General features: G+C 42.4%; 1 protein-coding gene across 2 annotated transcripts in view; it reads right to left on the minus strand.

Moving 5' to 3' along the window:
* LOC135896412 (endoplasmic reticulum junction formation protein lunapark-A-like) overlaps nucleotides 1–16,456 on the minus strand; it is a 70,138-nt gene extending 53,682 nt beyond the window's left edge. Inside the window, exons 1-3 of one of the 2 annotated variants that reach the window (XM_065424784.2) lie at nucleotides 16,258–16,454; nucleotides 6,079–6,120; nucleotides 3,489–3,676 (exon numbers count right to left, since the gene is read on the minus strand). In XM_065424784.2, the coding sequence (XP_065280856.1) occupies nucleotides 3,489–3,676; nucleotides 6,079–6,120; nucleotides 16,258–16,284 (257 nt within the window). In that variant the 5' untranslated portion in view covers nucleotides 16,285–16,454. Of the gene's footprint in view, nucleotides 1–3,488; nucleotides 3,677–6,078; nucleotides 6,121–16,257 lie in introns of both variants that reach the window. The other variant, XM_065424785.2, reaches the window with a different exon arrangement.
* Nucleotides 16,457–18,470: the final 2,014 nt, after the last annotated feature.

Consider the following 18,470-nt stretch of genomic DNA (forward strand, 5'->3'; position numbering starts at 1 on the left):
TTTCAAATAGAGAGAAATCCCAGACCACTCTAACCTATGGTCGCTGCACTTCACCCTACCTAACACTTATACATCCTCCACTATGCTGGGATTGGCAGAGAGTATGAAAGCAATTTCATTTCTTGTTTCTACATTAGGGCTTTTCCAGATTCCCTTTCTGTTGCTGCGCTTTCTGAAGAAGGTATTCATTATTCGGAGTCTATTCCTTTCCGAGAATTCTACCAACATCTCTCGTCAAGTGATCCTAGAATTGGTGCCGTAGTTGCCAATTGCTTGTTTCCTGGGATGCTTTTCCCTCACTTTTGCATTGAAGTTACCCATGACTACAGTATACTGAGTCTGCACCTTTCTAATTGCTAATTCAACATCTTGCTGAAACTGTGCTATTTCTTCATCATGTGGCTGGAAGTAGGAGCGTAGGCTCATACCACCTTTAATCTATATCTCCTATTTAGCTTTATTAGGACAACTGCTACCCTCTCATTATAGCTGTGGAATTCATCAATGTTGCCCGCTATGCCCTTATGGATTAGAAATCTCACCCCATGTTCTCTCTTATCAGGAAAACCTCTGTAGAAGAGTATGTCACTGTTAGTCAGCACTGTAGAAGCCTCACCAGTTCTTCTAACCTCACTAAGGACAATAATATCCCAGGTAATGTTTGACAATTCCTCAGAGCCCTGCTAAGCTAGCCTCACTCTAGAAGGCTCACATATTAAACGTTGCCAGGTTCAATTTACAAGTCCTATACAAGTCCATAAACAGGCAGTCTTTTATTAATTACAGATTCGCTTGGAGGGTGAAGCAACAACAGCAATAGGAAGCACCTGAGGCTTGCGCTGATGTGCAACGTAAACAGCACACCGAAGGCTACCAGGCGTCATAGGCACCTCCAATATGACAGAGAGTGCACATGTGGTTACACGGCATCCTTAGAGCTCCAGTGGCATCACATGTGTGCGCTGATATGCATGTTCAAATACACATGCATGACCGAGCGGTGACGGTTGCTAGAGATCAGCTTCAAAAAAGCGGAAGGAACACGCGCCATGAACACCGTCCATCGCTCATACACGCTGATCGAGTTAACCTGCAAAAGACACTTATAAACACTAGCACCTTTACTACTCTTATAGGTAACCATGCTGCCAGCCTTGTTTTTTATGGATTTATTCAGTGATAAAACAAATTACACCTAATGTCAACATCGCAACAAATTTACGTCATCAAGAGCAAAATTGCTTTATTAAAACATACCTTTCTATGCCTACTTCCCTAACCATCAGGTAAGCACAAAATGAGTATCAAAAACACAAATAAAGTATCACTATCAAAAATGCAAGAAAATCTACATGATAATGAAAAATAAAAAGGGGGGTGGGGGGGAGGGGCTGAGGTGCAGGTCTCGTTTTAGTGCAAAGTCAAACCCACTCATAAGGATACTGGTTTTAACAATACCATATTGGATATAACAATGAGCCTATATGGCGAAATGAACCGCATACTACAATGCTCCCATGCCCTGTTATGGGTCATAACCATTGAACCTAGCTACCGAGTGTACGTCAAAAGAAAAAAAACAAAAACAAAATGCGAAATCCTTAAAAGATATATATATATATTGCACCACAGAACTTGCTTGCGTGGCCACACACTTTCACCACTCCCGCCTTCGTGCCGCACATGGCATGCCTTCATCGCATTGCCCTACACATCACCAGCCTCATGCGTCTCTCTCCGATCTCCCTTCCGACCCTCTGACATCGGTACAGTTGAATCGTGTATCAGAGGCAAAGGGGAGGGAGAGCCCATGAGGCTGGCGATGCATAGGGTGATGCGTGGTGTTGCGGGGTCAATAAACGCCACAAGTGAATGCCGCGGCGTTACCCGTTGTGGGGCACTCCACAACTTGCCACACACATTTCCACGTGTTCGGCCGCTTCAGCTCGTGTTCGATGCCGTCAGCAGTCGTAAGGAAAGCCGGGCTTTGAAATGTGTGCGTCGAATAGTTCTTCAAAAGTTCAAATGCTGACAAAGGAGCAAAAGTGCGACGAAGCTGGCATGTTTTCAATGTGCACGAGGGATCCTAGAGCCAGCCGTTAAGCATCCTGAAGGGAAGGTGCCAGCGGCATACGAATGTCAACAGACGTGTATGCTGACAGAATCCGGTTCCCAAGTGCGCTGTTGCAGGAATGTGAATTGAGAATACTGTTGGTTTATTGTTGCTGTTGAGATACATGCTCCCATAAACAGCCAATTTCAATATGTACTACACGCGCGAATGAACTAGAGCACGGTTGTGACACCTCACATGCACTTCTGTCGGTCCAATCAACGTTTATACCGCATGAATAAACTTGTGAGCATGCATCAGAAACGTCATCTCATATTCAGTATGTGAACCACACTGGCTGGTTGCAAAGAAAAAAAAGTTTGTGCGGGCACACATTTCACTGAAAAGTAGGGTGCATTTGGCCATGACATTAACCCTTTAGTTGGGTTTTTTAGGGTGGCTTCCTTCTTCCTTCTTCATGAAGTGCACCCTGCAAGCATCTCACGATAACACTGAGTTGTTAGAAACATGACAGAAATAGCAGACACTATAAACATAAATGGCACACATAGAGGTAAGCAAGGCAAAGGTCAAGCAAACGTTTGGTTAAGATGAGCGCTAGAAGGTGGAAGTGCAGTCTAAAACAATTACTGCTGGGATGCAAATTAAACTAAGTGCTACTAGAAAAGCTGTGATCACGTTAGAAGCATGCGCATGTAAGCGCTACAATGCCAACAAATGTGCACACTTCACGTGGCGCACACCAAGTATCCACCCCTCTAGCGTGTCACAGAGGTGTGGCTACGTGACGAGCTTGACCATGCCTTGGAGGCATGGACGTTTTATTACACATTTAAAATACATATTCGAGCAACCAACAATGTAACAGCTCGCCGGCGACGTCATGAAGGTGCGACATAAGCCCGCACAGTGCTTCACTATGTGTTGGCTACAACAATGTTCACGGCAGATACTTTCTTTATGCCAGGCGCTACAGCGCACACTTCCCGTACCCAGAAGGCCACAAATTTTTTTTTCTCATGTTCAAGGTGAAGGTGAATTTTGAATCCCTGGGGCTTTTTCATATGCTCTCAAAGTGTAGTATACGAGTATTTTTGCATTTCGCCCCCATCGGAATGTAGCCATGACGGCCTGGTATAGAACCCGTGACTTTACGATATGCAGAACAATGCCATAGCCACTACCTGAGTCCAGTACTAGGTTCAGAGCAAGCAATGCAGAAGGGCTCACACTGGATCTGAAACATCCACTGTGAACTTAAACCTAAACCAGTGTTCCTATAGGAAGGCATTTCTTGGAACTACATCCCACAGACACCGGTTAAGATGAAGTTCTTAAATAAATGATAACTCTAAACAAAACTCAAGTGACAAGCCAGCTCCACGGTTTTGTAAAAGTGTAACAGCATACTTACACGGCAGGAAACAGCACCAATGGCACAATGCACAAGATTTGGCCCTGAAGTGTCCTCGGGAAGTACCACACATATGTTATGACCATACACAAGATGTAGAATAAACACGAGTAGAATATCAGAGCTCCCACAAGCCTCTTCTGCTGTCGCTCTGTGTTCAGTTTGTACTCATTTATATTTCTTACTTTCTGCAAGAGGAGGACAGAAATGAATACAACTAAGTAACAATGCATGACAAAGAGCCAGAAGCAATGATAATAATGGCAGGTTGTTGTATCAGACATTTTGAACATATCCCATTTACTTGTGGCATCAACATGATCAAATGGCACCACTGCTAGAGTCGCATGTCATTTGCGGTCCATGAAACAATTGTCATAACTGAGATAATCCTTTAGACCTGGGAGAGTGCTTCATCAGCAAAGCCTAGTCATGCAAATGCTATTGCTGCACACTACAGTAAAGAAGCCTCTTTGTGTTGAAACGTCACCCACGATGATATCACAAATACACAGGTTCCTTTGGCTCTAGTTTTCTTTAGGTACATAAAGGGGAGAAAGTTTGATACTTCTTAACCCTTTCAGGGCCAATGACGCAAGTATACGGCACCGTGAACAAGTCCAAAATGGTTGATGCTGTATATTTACGGCGCAGCCTGTACATTTAAAAAGTGCGTTAAAAAAGTACATTAAAAGTCCTACCTTTTTGTTTACTGGCATGAGCTGCCACTATGCAAGAATACAGCAATTTTTTTTCTCGCACCTCCCTCTCACGGTTTTCGTTGCATGGTTTGTTTGCTCCGGCGCGTCTATATAATACCGCTCGTGCATTGGTGTGCGTGCAGGTGGGCAGCGGTTAGTTTTGGTTTTGTTCCGCGGGCGGTTTCAGCTTCTTGCACTCACAAAACTAATGGCTATCTCGCTACTAATTGTTCAAAGGGTGACCGCCTGTTACTCGCTCATTTATTGTTCACAGGGCTGCGCATACGAAGGATGCCACCGTGCATGCATTTTCTTGCCTTTCCTTTTTTTTTTTTTGGTGACTCGTGAAAACTAATTGCCCCTGGGTGGCGATAAGATGAAAATCAGCGGAAGTTTGTCACACATTTAGCTTTTTTTACAGCACACAACCACACAGTTTTCTTGAGTGCACTCACCTACGCAGTTAGACTATGCTATGCATGTAAATATTAGCGTAAGAGCAGGAACATTTGAGACTTCCGAAATATTCTCGTGTACACATTTTCTAAGCTTTGAACTATGTGTATAATATGCATAAAATTTTTAATTCTTATAAGTTTCCTTTTTTATTGTTGTTATTCACGAATAAGCAGTACACGTACACCAATGCAAAATATTTGACTCTCACTTTATGGTCACCTTAGGAAAATTATGGTAAATGTTTTTCGAAATAGGTCCTTCTAAAGAATTTAAATCTGCAATAAAATAAATTGACCCTGGGCGGTCGCATATGGTGAAAAAAATAGACCCTGAAAGGGTTAAAACATGAAACTGCTGTACATATGTCGCCCCTGAAATTAACTTTCAACATAGCCTTACAACACCTGTATTATATTTACAACACATCTTACTGTTAACATACACGCATTGTCATTGGTAAACAAGAGGTTGACTCATATTCAATGTGATTATGGCTACACCTTGCCTACTTGGGGCTTGAAATACAAGAGCGGTGTCATCTTCCTGTCAGTTGGAACACAGGTGTTCCTATGCCATTTGCAGAGAGAATACTATTTCGATGCAATGCATTCTTTCACAATACTCAGGCAATAATGGACTCAAAAGTGAAATTTAGCTGCAGTGACGTCATCTTCTACAGGACACACAGTACATTTCTTGTACATATGCAGCACAAGGAGATAAGCGCACGTTTGGCAGCATCTTTGAGGCAGTGATAAGAGTACAGCTCCGGCAGGTTACAGCAGGGCGTTTTTCTCACACTAAATGGAGGGACTGCTCCAACAATCTCTACTAGAACATCAGAAACAGGAGATAGACACCTTTTCTTCCCATGTATGTTTGTCATTATATTGTTCTTATGTTTTTTTTTTGTAGTTTCCCTACTTGCTAACTTCATCAGTGCTGTCCAACAGGATTTTTAGAGCCCAGCTTTTCTAGTTAAACACACACAAAAGCTGCAGAGACGGTTTACAACTGGGCCAGAATTGCGCCATTGTTTTCAAGATTTGTCTGCATCTGTTATTTTCATGCTTTTTACTTTTTACAGGCAAACACATTGTGCATAAATATGCTACCGAAAAAATACTGCTACACTGCTGTGCTGATTGTATTGCAGACTTCGGCACACAGGAAACCACTGAGGTCACTTAGCCAAGTGACATCATCCACGAATTGGTAGAGGAGTCTGAAAATGTTTGTAGGGGTGCCTCTGGTCAATCGACTGACCGATTACACATTACCAAGTTAATGTAAAGTGTTTGATTGCTCCGTAATTTTCACACCGACTTCCCCTGCCAAATCAACGCGTTCCTGCACAGCTGTCAAGATTGTATCAGAGTTTCTTTAAACAAAGGAAAACAAATAACTTTTTAATGATTTGGCAGTCATACCTTTTCAATGTCATCTAGTAACTCCTTTGTTCCAGGCTTATTCTGCAAGGAAGATGTAAATCATAATTAAACATGGTTCCATTGTTTATCTCCCAAATGAAAGCAACTCCAACAATATCAAAATTTTACAAGAGAATTTCCATGGATACGACACAAATAACAGGCACCCGGTGCGACTTCTTTCCAGGTTCTCTAAATGAGCAACACTCTAGAACAGATTTCAGTACTCCTTCTTGCCTTAACTCCACACAGCCCAAACGTTGTTTGCTTAGCTATCCACAAATGAAAAACAGAAATGTGGATTTCGTGTTAAGTTTCCTGTGCCTAAAATTTTTTTCTATACATCAATTTGGGCACAGAAAAAATCACACTCGGGCTTTATGGGGCTAAAGATGCATTGCAAAACTTTTTGAACATGGCAAGAAAATGTTCCTGATCTGTATAACTGCCAGGAACATGCAATTTAAATATTGATTCATTGTGCGCAGTGTGGAACTACAATCTTACACAATAGAGCTCTTGCTCTCAACCCCCTCCCTTACCTAAACATTTTGAAATTTAGAAAATTTGTATGGAAATGTGTTTATTGAGAGCCATTGCCCTAATCCCTGCATGTTGCTCAGGTTTCAAGAAAAGGCATTTCAGAGTCCCTTTGTCATAGAAATAGATCTCTTCAGTCCACTCTCTAAGTGCACTGTAATGTTTTACTACCACCCATTGACCACTATTTAAACACTACAAACATGACATCCGACATGATCAAAAGCTGGTAATAATTTCGCAGTGCCAGCACAAACCTGACCTTTGTTTGTGTCACGTCCATGTTACTAAACAGGCCCTACAAAATGCAACAAATTTTTTTTCTTCTAGTTAAGCTGTTTAGTTCCATGCAGACAGTGTTGAAATATGCGATATCACGATGAGCTGGTGCAAGAACTTCAATGTGGCATCTTTTGTTTTTAAGTATTTCCTCGCGTGCCAAACCTTTACTCTCTGCAAGACTGTTCTTTTGGCATTTCAGAAGCATAATTTACTAAAAGAAGGGAATTGCGCTAAAAAAGACACGGACGAGTAAGGACATGGACGGGCGCAAACTCGCGACTGATTTTATTCAGAAAGAACACAAATATATATAACTAGATTCTTATTGCCTAATCATTGCCTAAGTGCACATGCCAAGAACGTTTTCTCTTTCTTATACAAATTGATACTGGAATCGCTTACGCAATCATCACCTGACTTATCAATGTAAAAAGCTTCTGCGAGTTCACGTGCTACCTGGTTACGACTGCGCCTTAAGATTTTGGTTCTAGCCAGCAAAGGCTGGCATGCTTTATCAGGCGTAGCCAAAGGGCATGCGCTGCAATGTAAGGGCAAATTTGACCCTTTTTCGTTAACCATAGAAAGCTTATGTTCCCTTAGTCGTTCATTTATACAACGGCCCGTCTGGCCAATGTAAACTTTTCCACATGTCAGGGGAATTTCTTTGTGCCCCGGGATTGTCTCCGGCGAGGAATGCGTGCGAGACTGCACCAAACGTCACGCCACCCAGTTTGTCAGGTGTTCGGTCGGGGTTGTGTATGAAATTCCCTATGCAATTCCCTATGAACTATGAAGCTTACAACTCTAACTTATCAATTAAAAACTATATCACAATTCCATAGACTGCACCTAATAGTACATCTAAAGCAGACAAAAATCGTGTAATATACATGACTCTGAGATACGCCACTAATATGTACAAGGGCTTTTGCAAAACCCTTGTAAATATTGTAACAAAATTAAGCAACGTAAAAATTCAAACAAATTTGTCCGCTCTGGATGTTTAACGGATGCAGATTATAGAACTGTGGTATCTCTTTTGGTGCAGGGTTATGGATTTCTAAACTTAGAGGGCCCCTCCCCAGGTCTGGCCAATTTGAGCTGACAAGCGCGGAGCATGCAATGCATGCTAACGATCCTGTTTGCAAAGAATTACATTCCTATGCGCAGCGGAAAGGTCTGAAATTTCAGCCCAAACGGTGACATAGTCGTGTCCCTGCGCCTATGCACTCGTGTCCGCAGTGTGACGTCGCTGGTGGTAATACGTGACTTCGAGAATTATTCAAGGCAACATTGGTTATTTGTGTGATCTGTTGCTTGAATTGACGAATTGAAGTTTAGAGAAATAATACAACACACAAATGGAATGTTTGCGTGTTTTTTGTTTTACTTCGCACCGAAGCAAGAGAGATGTACTTCCGCTTTGCCTGCTTGTTCCCATGGTTGTGCAGTCACATGTGCAGGTACCGAAACTATGCTATTTTCTACTATGTTTCAGCGCATCATCATGCTCTGCGATCCACTTGTTCTGCCTCAGTATTCGTGTAGCACTGAATTAAACCGCTAGTCATGTGTCCTGGTGCAGTGTGCAAAATCGTGTGCTGAGCGAAACGAGACCATCGCAACAGCTTGCAGGCGAGGCCATCAGCAGAAGTGCACCGTGCTGTAAAAAAAGCGAGCAGAAAACAAAAAACAAAGACGAGCCCGTGACGTTTGCATCTTGCGATCCTCAAGGTCCGGTAAGGGATAATGCAGGGAAGCAATTTCACTTGCGGAGGCTAGACGGGGCGAGTGGAGAGAGTGCCTCGCTACGCAGTTGAGCCTGCCTTCTGAAATCATGGGTTTGCGGCACTAAAATATTTCTATCTCAGCTATTAATGAGCTGATCTCAAAAATTTTTTTTCGGCAGAACGCTCCTTAGAGGACACGTAACAACTTCCAGCATATAACCAAAATTTGCTATGGGGCCAGGTAAGGGGCCCTTTAAGTGTTTCTATTTTTTATAAGCTTAGCAATTCCTGGCAATCTTTCTAAAAATATTCGGGCCCTAAATAAATATTCCACTTCGAACAGTAATCACAATTTAACTTTCTCTCTTAAAGGATGCAAATTTCTTTAAACATGGTACAAGGATTACCTAAAAAGAAAAGCATTCCTGCATTTTACAAGCACCTGAATAAGTGACATCAGAGTTGGACCCTAGCTAAAGCTTTCTCCTAAGTGACTCTCAATAAAAAACATAAGAAACAACAGTTATTACGCCATAAAAAATTTACAAGAAAGGTGAAAAAATTGATTAAATAAAGACTAAAGTCCAGATGTGTTGAGGCTTGCAGAGTTCCTTTTCTCCATATTGGGGGAAAGAAGCAAGAGGTTTCTGCATATTTACTTTTTGATAACTTAAATACTTCGCTTGGATAGTCAGCTGTCCCTTTCTCACAGCAACACAGACGCACTTTCAAACGAATAGCTATTTACGGGAAATTTGTTGCAGCATCCTTTGCCATGTATACAAACAAAGAAAAAAAAAGGAACAATGAATTGGGGCTGATGGTAAAACAAAAATGTAACAAAACATTTTATCCTAACTATATCACAAACTGGTCCCAAATAGAACAGAGAAAATTTGGTCTCTAAAGGCAAATGCTAAGAGAAATAGTGCCTTGAGTCACTGCAATGCCCATTGTGGCGTTCAAAGGCAAGCAAAACACAGCCCTGGGGACAAAGAAGCGAAGTGAAAGCAAAAAAAAAAGAAAAAAATTCAAAACAGCAAGAGCAGGCACATGTGGCGTTTCTGCAAGGCGGGATAGCCGCATCATCTCACAGCTGTGGGTGAGAGTGCAGCAAAGGGAAGCATCGCTGTAGAAGAGCACAACACGACAAATCTGGAAAACCGAGTAGCGGCGCAAATAACGGGATGTGAAGACTGAGACAGAAGAAGTGTGACTATCAACCAATATTTTACTGCGCACACAGCAGTTATATACAGCTTGAATAGGCAGGAAGGACAGGAGACATACCAAAGTAGGACTACGTCGTCAGGAAGATAGCCACGATGATGAATATAGAGAGACAACACAACTAAATGGTTGCCGTAATCTTTGTGCAAGACATGCAATTTCCTTGGTGAGGAGCGATATCAACAGCTACCATGACTGTTGTTTAAACATGTCCCCTTCACCTTTCAGGCACACATTATGATGGACGTCAATAGACCTGCCAAACTTGCACAGCTCAAGGTGCTGGACACTCCAATGCAATAAAACAGGGTGATAGGGTGTCCGTGCATTTTCCCACAAGTCCTCATTATTACACCACAACCAAACATTATTTATTGTGCAGTTAGCTTATGGATAAAATAAGCAGAGTCACCAGCCTGAAATACAGGTACTAGTTAATTAGTACCGGAAAGTGTTACAAGAAAGGAAAGATTACTCTTTCGACATAGCTGCCGAACGTGACCCATCAAATGAGGCATCAAACATGGCAGCCTCTTCGGCAAAGCAGTCGCCTACAGCAATATGCAGCACATAGAAGTGCTGTGGAGACACACCGAGAATGCAGGAGGTTCAATTCACCTGAAGGTAAATTTCTGTGGTTTTATGCTTTGCCACCATAGCCTCTCCCTAGCCAGCCGCCGTTTTCCTCATCTTCCTCGATGACGATGCTGCTACAGTTTCAAACTTTAGGCGAGTGCTTGTTTTGTTTCAACCATGTGTTACCCTCACCTGATGAGTTCCTGTCAAACATGGGACTAAATAGATACACTGCGCATGAGCGAAATGTGCACCTGTCACATTGTGCAGTTGTGAACAGGATGTGCTAACCACTGCACCATCATGCAGCACTGGTGCTCGGTGATCTGTCTGTGTTTTTGTGCCTTATACAGACTCGGAGTGGTGGAATCAGTCTATTTACTTTGGAGGTCACAGAAGATGAAGACGACAACGCGTGCATTGCATAGACAGTTGTTCTTCAGATGATGGCGTCTGCTGCTAGAGGCTGCTGCTGTCACAGCAATTGAGTTCATAAATGCAGGAATTGCTGAAGTCTGCACATATACTGTTTTTTGCTTTGCTAGCTAGCTTGTGCTTGCGTGCCATGCAACTCCACATAGCCATGCAGAGCTCTGTGATATGACAATTTCTTTGTTTTTTTTTTGTTTTCCTTGTACTTGTTTGAACAGCACTCCATTTTGGCAAAGAGCCTCGAAGTCAGTGTTGAGATGTCATTACAAGCAGAAGTGCAGTGCTTGCCTTTTATTATTGAGCTAGCAATTGTATGGACACTTCAAGTGAATTTTTGCCATCGTTGTGACCGTGATGTTCTGGATGTATAAATATATAGAAATAAATAAATTAATATGTCTGCCGGCTGGATTTCAATATGGCATCTCCAGCACAGAAGCTCGGTACTCTAACCAATAGGCCACAGATGCATGTCTCAAGAGGGGGAATACATCAAGCTTAAAGATTTTATGCGTACAAGCCAGCATGCTGACGCGCTTGGCACGTTTTCCAAACGCCAACTGTTTCCTATCAGCCTCATCTCATGCACTATTGACGTGCAACTCCTGCAACACCACTGGCAGTTCTTTTCATCATGCCAGCATTGTGAGACGTTTTGTAGCTTGTAGGGCATCGTTCCTTCTCCCCAGCAGGAGTTGCCTTGCACACTATGTCGCACCAAGGTGTCCCACCCATGTGTACTTTGAAAACTGTCTGAGGGGTCCAAGTGCAATGCTAGTCCTTGCTGTTGCTGTCAATGCTTCGTATTTCTGGTGAAACTGCCAGCCTATTTGTGAGGACGACAATGACGAATACAATGACGAAGAAACCCGAACACCCTTCGATCATACCTAGAGTGTTGACATCCGACAGGTTTAAGAGGAAGCTTTAGCTTGGGCTCAGCTCTGATGCTGCCTATTCAAATACATGTAAAATGCAGAAACACTTTTCTGAGATAACCATTCGACCGATTTTAACTAAACTTTCTGCATTCGGGAAAGAAAGTTAAATTCTAGTGAATGTTAGAAACCGAATTTCAATTTCGAGCCTGAATACTCTAAAAGAAATTTTTAAAAACTGGTAAGCCTGAAAAATATAGAAGCATGAAGTTTACAAATTCGTAGCTCTGCACCTGGAACAGATATCACACCATAAACTGCATACATTAGAGCAATCAAAAAGGACAAATTTGTTATGCCTATTTATGTATTCTGTGAATTTGTTACGTTGTCTACAAGGGATTTGCAAAAGTCCTACTCACATATTAGTGATAAATTTAACAGCCATGAGTAATACATCAATTTTTCGTCCACTTTAGACGTACTGTTATTGCAATTTACAGAACATTTTTATTATATTTTTCATCGCCAAGTTACAGAGTTGTAAACATTGTAGTTTTGTTGTCTGAAAATTTGTGAACTTTAACAATATTTATTAAAACATTCATGGCCTAAATCAAGAATTCGCTACCAACAGTCACTGAATTTTAACTTCTTCAGCAAACGTCGATCAAATTTGGTGCAGTGGTTGCCGAGAAAAATGATTTCGCCTTTCCCATGTATTTATATAAGACGCACCGAGTTAAAGCTTTCTCTTAAGCTGCATAGCCTTGGTCAAGCAGCTCATGCAGGCGAAAGGTTTAACCTGCGATGTCGAAAGCCCAAGAGACTTGATGCCCACAATCATTGGTTTAGCAATACATGCAAGATTTCTGCCAATAAAGTGCCATGCATGTCATTTCTGAGAATAAAGCATCACTTGTACACTTTGTTAAACTTATCATAAATGAATTTGAGGGCATGTGTAACTTTAGCAAGTTCTAACACAGCAAACAGTTTTTGTGCAACGAATGAGTTTGCTGTAGCTGGACTTGAACGAGCAAGTAAATTAGCGCAATAATAGCCACAGACACAAGAAAGGGAGACAATGTCTTTGTCACCTTTCTTGTGTCTGTGTCTATTATTGCGCTAATTTACTTGTTCAGCTATGCAAGTCTAACTAGTGCAACAATTCTCCTGGACTTGACTGTATTGTGCGATGTGATCAAGCACTCGGGTTTTGCATGTTTAGTAAAACCTGTCACTGTTTTCTATCATAGATCTCTCTTTTCCCGAAAACCTATCTCGAATATAAGACTATGACCAAACTTAAATAAATGGTATTTTAGCCAAGATTATATTAGGCAATTTGCAGGGTATACAGTTGGTTTATAAAACTTCGTAAAACCAGTGGTCTCCACAAAAGGCTCTTGCCCATCAAAGCGCTTAAATCAGGCCAGGTTTGCCTGCTCCTGACACTAGCTTGAGTAACACAGGCAAGGAAGTGACAGTCGCGTACTATAAGGGCTCATTCCCACCGGTGACTTGCAGTGGGTGCTCGGCCAAGCTGGTCACAAAGTGATCAGTCACAAATGGTTACAGTGGTCACAAAGTGACTGCTCGATTTTTCAGCCACACGAATGCGGTCTCAAACCTACTGAACCAATCAGTGGCGCAGGAGCAAAACGCCTGTATACGCCAATGGTTATATTAAATAACGATGGCGGTGCAAACAGGCACGAACGGCACCGATTGCCTGACATTTTGATGTGGCAACGGGCAGGTTGTGCCTGCCGATGTGAACACTGGTCACTATTATCTGCTCCTTGGTTGTCAGTAACGCGATCCTTGAGACTCACTGGTGTGAATGCTTCCTAAATGGTACATTAGCTTGGGCAGATGCTTTCAAAGCAATGTTTGAGAGAGCTACAGTTATTTACGGCTGCCGACTTGCGTTTTCTGCAAGCCTTGTACACACTGCAAACATACAATTGAGCCTTGTATAACAAACATGGATACAACAATAACTGCATATAATGAAGCAAACCTGAAATGTTCCTTCGTGATATCAACATTTAACAAATATATGCTTATAGTTAATATTAGGTATAATGAAAGTATTTCATGTCATATGCGTCTCAAATATAATAAGTTTTGACTGTACTGTGGTCGTGTACATTCATTGCCTGTTTCCTCTACACGTAGATTTCTGTGCCCACATTGTAAACAGTGATTAGCTGCCCGTTGGAAGTACAGTGCCAAAACTAAATCCCTAGAACAAATAAAAATGATGACTATTTTTACTGATTAAAGAAAGCAAATGCATTTTTTTGTTCCAGCCATATATCTCTCTGTAACCATCACACATTTCCAGTATTTTTTTATTCTGGTGCCCTTCCTCAACCCAACCATGCTGCCAATGAAATAGTTCATGCCCCATCATTTTGCTCAGTCATTCAAATTTAAAACAACAGAATTAAGCAACCAATCTGTATGCACTGTCAATGTCAGCAACTCTTTCAACATTTTTTCAAGGTCATAGGCACCCCAAGTGCACATATTGAGAAATTCATTTTCACTGTTCTATTATTCGCAGTTCACATGACATTTGCATGTATGTTCATGATCTATGTTAACCCTTTAAGGACAGATGGCCATCTGAGCTCGACAATGAGACCAGCTCATCCAGTGCATTTTTGTTTTTCATGCAGACCGGAAGGTGATTTGTGCTCCTGTGTTGCTCCGCGCTTCTTTTAGATGGTGCACATTTATTTTGCTGTTGTTGTAAATAACATCAGACAGTGCAAGGAGCTGCTAAAGAGTGAAGTTGGGAGCATAGACTCACTTGTGTGTAGTGAAGCCCACCTTTGCTACAATGTAAACATATTTTTTTTTCTTGGTAAACTTTGCTTTTATGAAAGAAATACATTGCATGACCTTGCCTTTATATAATCATCAAAATTGTCTAACCACATTCTGCATATAAAAGCCTTGGTAGAGGGCATTTAGGTAGAAGCTCCCATTTGCTACAGCGATTCAACTGCCCAATGGCGCACTGCTGGCTGGAATACCGTACAGATTCACTCGGTCCACTTACTGCCATGCATATTATTGTTCTTTCTACTATAAAGTGGTTTCATTTCTCTTGCATTGTGATGTTAATTATAATTTTTTTAATTCTGGGCTTTTATGTGACAAAACCACAATTCAATTAGGAGGCACACCATAGTGGACGACTCCGAATTAATCTTGGTTACCTGCAGATCTTTAATTTGTACCCGTGATGTTAATGTGTTGTGTACACAATGTTTGTCCTGTCCCTTTTGGTTAATCTTATGACAGTACTTCTTTTATCGTTTTTTTGATGATACTGTAATTACAGTATATGTGTATTTTTTGCTGCTGATGCTAACTGTACACCACTCGTCTGCCTGATGTTTACACATCACTCAACTACTTACAGCAGGTTCCCATGACATTTCTACAACATGACAGTCTTTTAAAACAAATGAAACCAGAAAGCATAGAAATTAGAAGGTACGAATTCAAAGACAAGAAAGCACAATTCATAGTTTTAAACTCACAAGACATTATGGTGCCAGCTAGAAGCGGAACTGGCCAATTTCGTTGCATAGTTCAATATCTTGAAAACAAAACAAGCAAAGTGCAGTAATGTAGGTCATGTGAGAAGTCTGGCATATAGGCGCTGCTGTTAGATCAACTAGAATGAAACTATTACTAAATGCAAAATATAAATAAGAACTTGCAAAAGGACGCACTGGTTCGACACACCCGCAGATAAAAATAACAAGCAAGCGAAATATTGGCATTATTCATTCACCGCATGTCAATACTATACTAGGAAACAAAATAGACGAGCAAGCCAAAAATAAGCGACGGAGGACACTGACCACTCCGGCGCCCGCTGACCACGCATACCTGTCGGGCAAGTCGCCGCGGCAACGTGTCACTGAAAAGTTCATCTTAAATTACATTCCTTGCAAGGTCCGATCACGACTTGTAGCAGCGGTTCGACTGGTTTGAACTCAGCACTTGACACGACCCGCTTTCTTTTTTTTTCTTTCGCCGGTGATCATGGTGCCGGTTTGTAGGGCATTTCACTGCAGGCATTTCATTAATCGCCGAGGCACAGCCCACAAACAGCGCAGACGGCAAACAGTGACGCTAAACTCTGTTCGCGTGCAAACGAGTGTCAACACAGAGGATGCTTGCTTGGCTTATCTACAGAAACCGCCGTAGCAGATCCGCTTTACTTAGGTACGGCCCCAAAAGCCAACAAAAGCTGGCCGAGGACGTTGCTCTACAAGGAAAGCATCGCAGCGGTGACATTCAAGTCGCGAGCCTTCATGTAATCGGATGTGACAATACTTCTTGTCAAATCGCATCGAGAGAATGGTTAAATGAAGCAGTCAATACATGGTCCCCACAGGCAGAAACGCGTGTAAATGCATTCAGGAGCCGTTTACAAGAGACTCGTCAGTGGTCACTCGAAGCGACAGGCCATACTTCACCTTGAATCTTGACCAGAGGATCCCCATTTTGTTTCTCTGTGTTGTGGGCCCTTCTGAGAAGCTTCAACTTAGGAGTGACATCGGTGACCACCACAGGATTTTGTTTTAAAGACCCTAGAATCACTAGAGTCTCCTCGACGTTTGTCGTTTCGAATACATTTCAGCTAAAGATTTTGCGGAAACACCATTATGACGTAAACGGAAAACCGCTGCTGCCATCTGTGGAAATAAAATCGAAAGCGAAACTACTGCAAGCTTTTCCAGTTCAATAATATATTATTAAAAAGAATACTTATTTCTTAATATACTTTATATAATATATATATATTATTTGACATAGGTGGCATCCAAATCCACGCCCATCTACGTTGCGGCGACAACCGCTTCTGATCAACAAGTACAAATCTCAGAGGCTATACTTTTGCTCGTGGTATACGACGGAAGCGATTCCGAGAACCGAAATACATCATTTACGTCAGGCCTTTGCGGTGTACAGAGTGGGAATTTATTCCAAGGAAGGAAGACACACACTCTAAGAACAGTTTACACCCTTTGGAGTGCCCCTTCTGCCACACAACGATAATCGTCATCTGTCATGCCCGCATTTCCTTTGTTGAAAACGCTGCGCTCGCTACTTTCCTGTCGAGAATGCTACGTCATGCTGATAACGCGCATGTCGTTCGTTACAGGAAACTAAAGGGCTGGCCGCGTTAAAGAAAGGAAATGCGGACAAGACAGATGACGATTATCGTTGTGTGGCAACTGTTTAACTGTTTAACTGGGTGCAACTGTTTTTAGAGTGTACACGCTTAGAAAAATTTACACCCTTTGGGGCTTATCTTGTTCCACAACGATAATCGTCATCTGTCTTGCCCGCGTTTCCTTTCTTTAACGCTGTGAGCCCGGTACTTCCCAGACACGAACGGCATGCGCGTTATCAGTGTGACGCAGCATTCTCGACAGGAAAGTAGCCAGCGCCGAGTTTTCAAGAAAGGAAACGCCGGCAAGGCAGATGACGATTATTGTTGCGGGACAAATACACACCCCGAAGGGTGCAACTGTTTTAAGAGTGTACACTCTTAAAATGGTTGTACCCTTTGGGGTGTATATTTGTCCCACAACGATAATCGTCATCTGCCTTGCTTGCGTTTCCTTCCTTGAAAACTCGGCGCTCGCTACTTTACTGTCGAGAATGTTGACATTGATAACGTGCAAGCCGTTCGTGTCTGCAGGTGAAGTACCGGGCTCGCAGCGTTAAAGAAAGGAAACGCGGGCAAGACAGATAACGATTATCGTTGTGGGACAAGATAATCCCCAAAGGGTGGAATTTTTTCTAAGAGTGTAAGAGTACACTCCTAGAAAAATTACACCCTTTGGGGCGTATCTTGTCCCACAACAATAATTGTCATCCGTGCTGCCCGCGTTTCCTTTCTATACGCTGCGAGCCCGGTACTTCCAGTCACGAACGGCATGCGCCTTATCAGCGTGACGCAGCATTCTCGACAGGAAAGTAGCAAGCGCCGAGTTTGCAGTAAAGGAAACGCAAGCAAGACAGATGACGATTATTGTTGTGGGACAAATAGACACCCCAAAGGGTGCAACCGTTTTAAGAGCGTACACTCTTAGAAAAATTTACACCCTTTGGGGCGTATCTTGTCCCACAACAATAATCGTCATCCGTGTTGCCCGCGTTTCCTTTCTTTAACACTGCGAGCCCGGTACTTCCCAGTCACGAACGGCATGCGTGTTATCAGTGTGACGCAGCATTCTCGACAGGAAAGTAGCGAGCGCCGAGTTTTCAGGAAAGGAAACGCAAGCAAGGCAGATGACGATTATTGTTGTGGGACAAATATACACCCCAAAGGGTGCAACCGTTTTAAGAGTGTAAAACAAAATTACACCCTTTGGGTTGTATCTTGGCACACAACAATAAACGTTATCTATCTTGTTCACATTTCCTTTCTTCATTGCTGCGAGCACGGTACTTCCCACACTCTAAAAACAGTTGCACGGTGTATATTTGCCACACAACGTTAATCGCCATCTGTCTTGCCCGCATTTCCTTTCTTTAACGCTGCGAGCCCGGTACTTCCCAGACACGAACGGCATGCGCGTTATCAGTGTGACGCAGCATTCTCGACAGGAAAGTAGCCAGCGCCGAGTTTTCAAGAAATGAAATGCCGGCAAGGCAGATGACGATTATTGTTGTGGGA

This window comes from Dermacentor albipictus, chromosome 4 (genome assembly GCF_038994185.2).
Source record: "Dermacentor albipictus isolate Rhodes 1998 colony chromosome 4, USDA_Dalb.pri_finalv2, whole genome shotgun sequence".
Lineage (NCBI taxonomy): Eukaryota > Metazoa > Arthropoda > Arachnida > Ixodida > Ixodidae > Dermacentor > Dermacentor albipictus.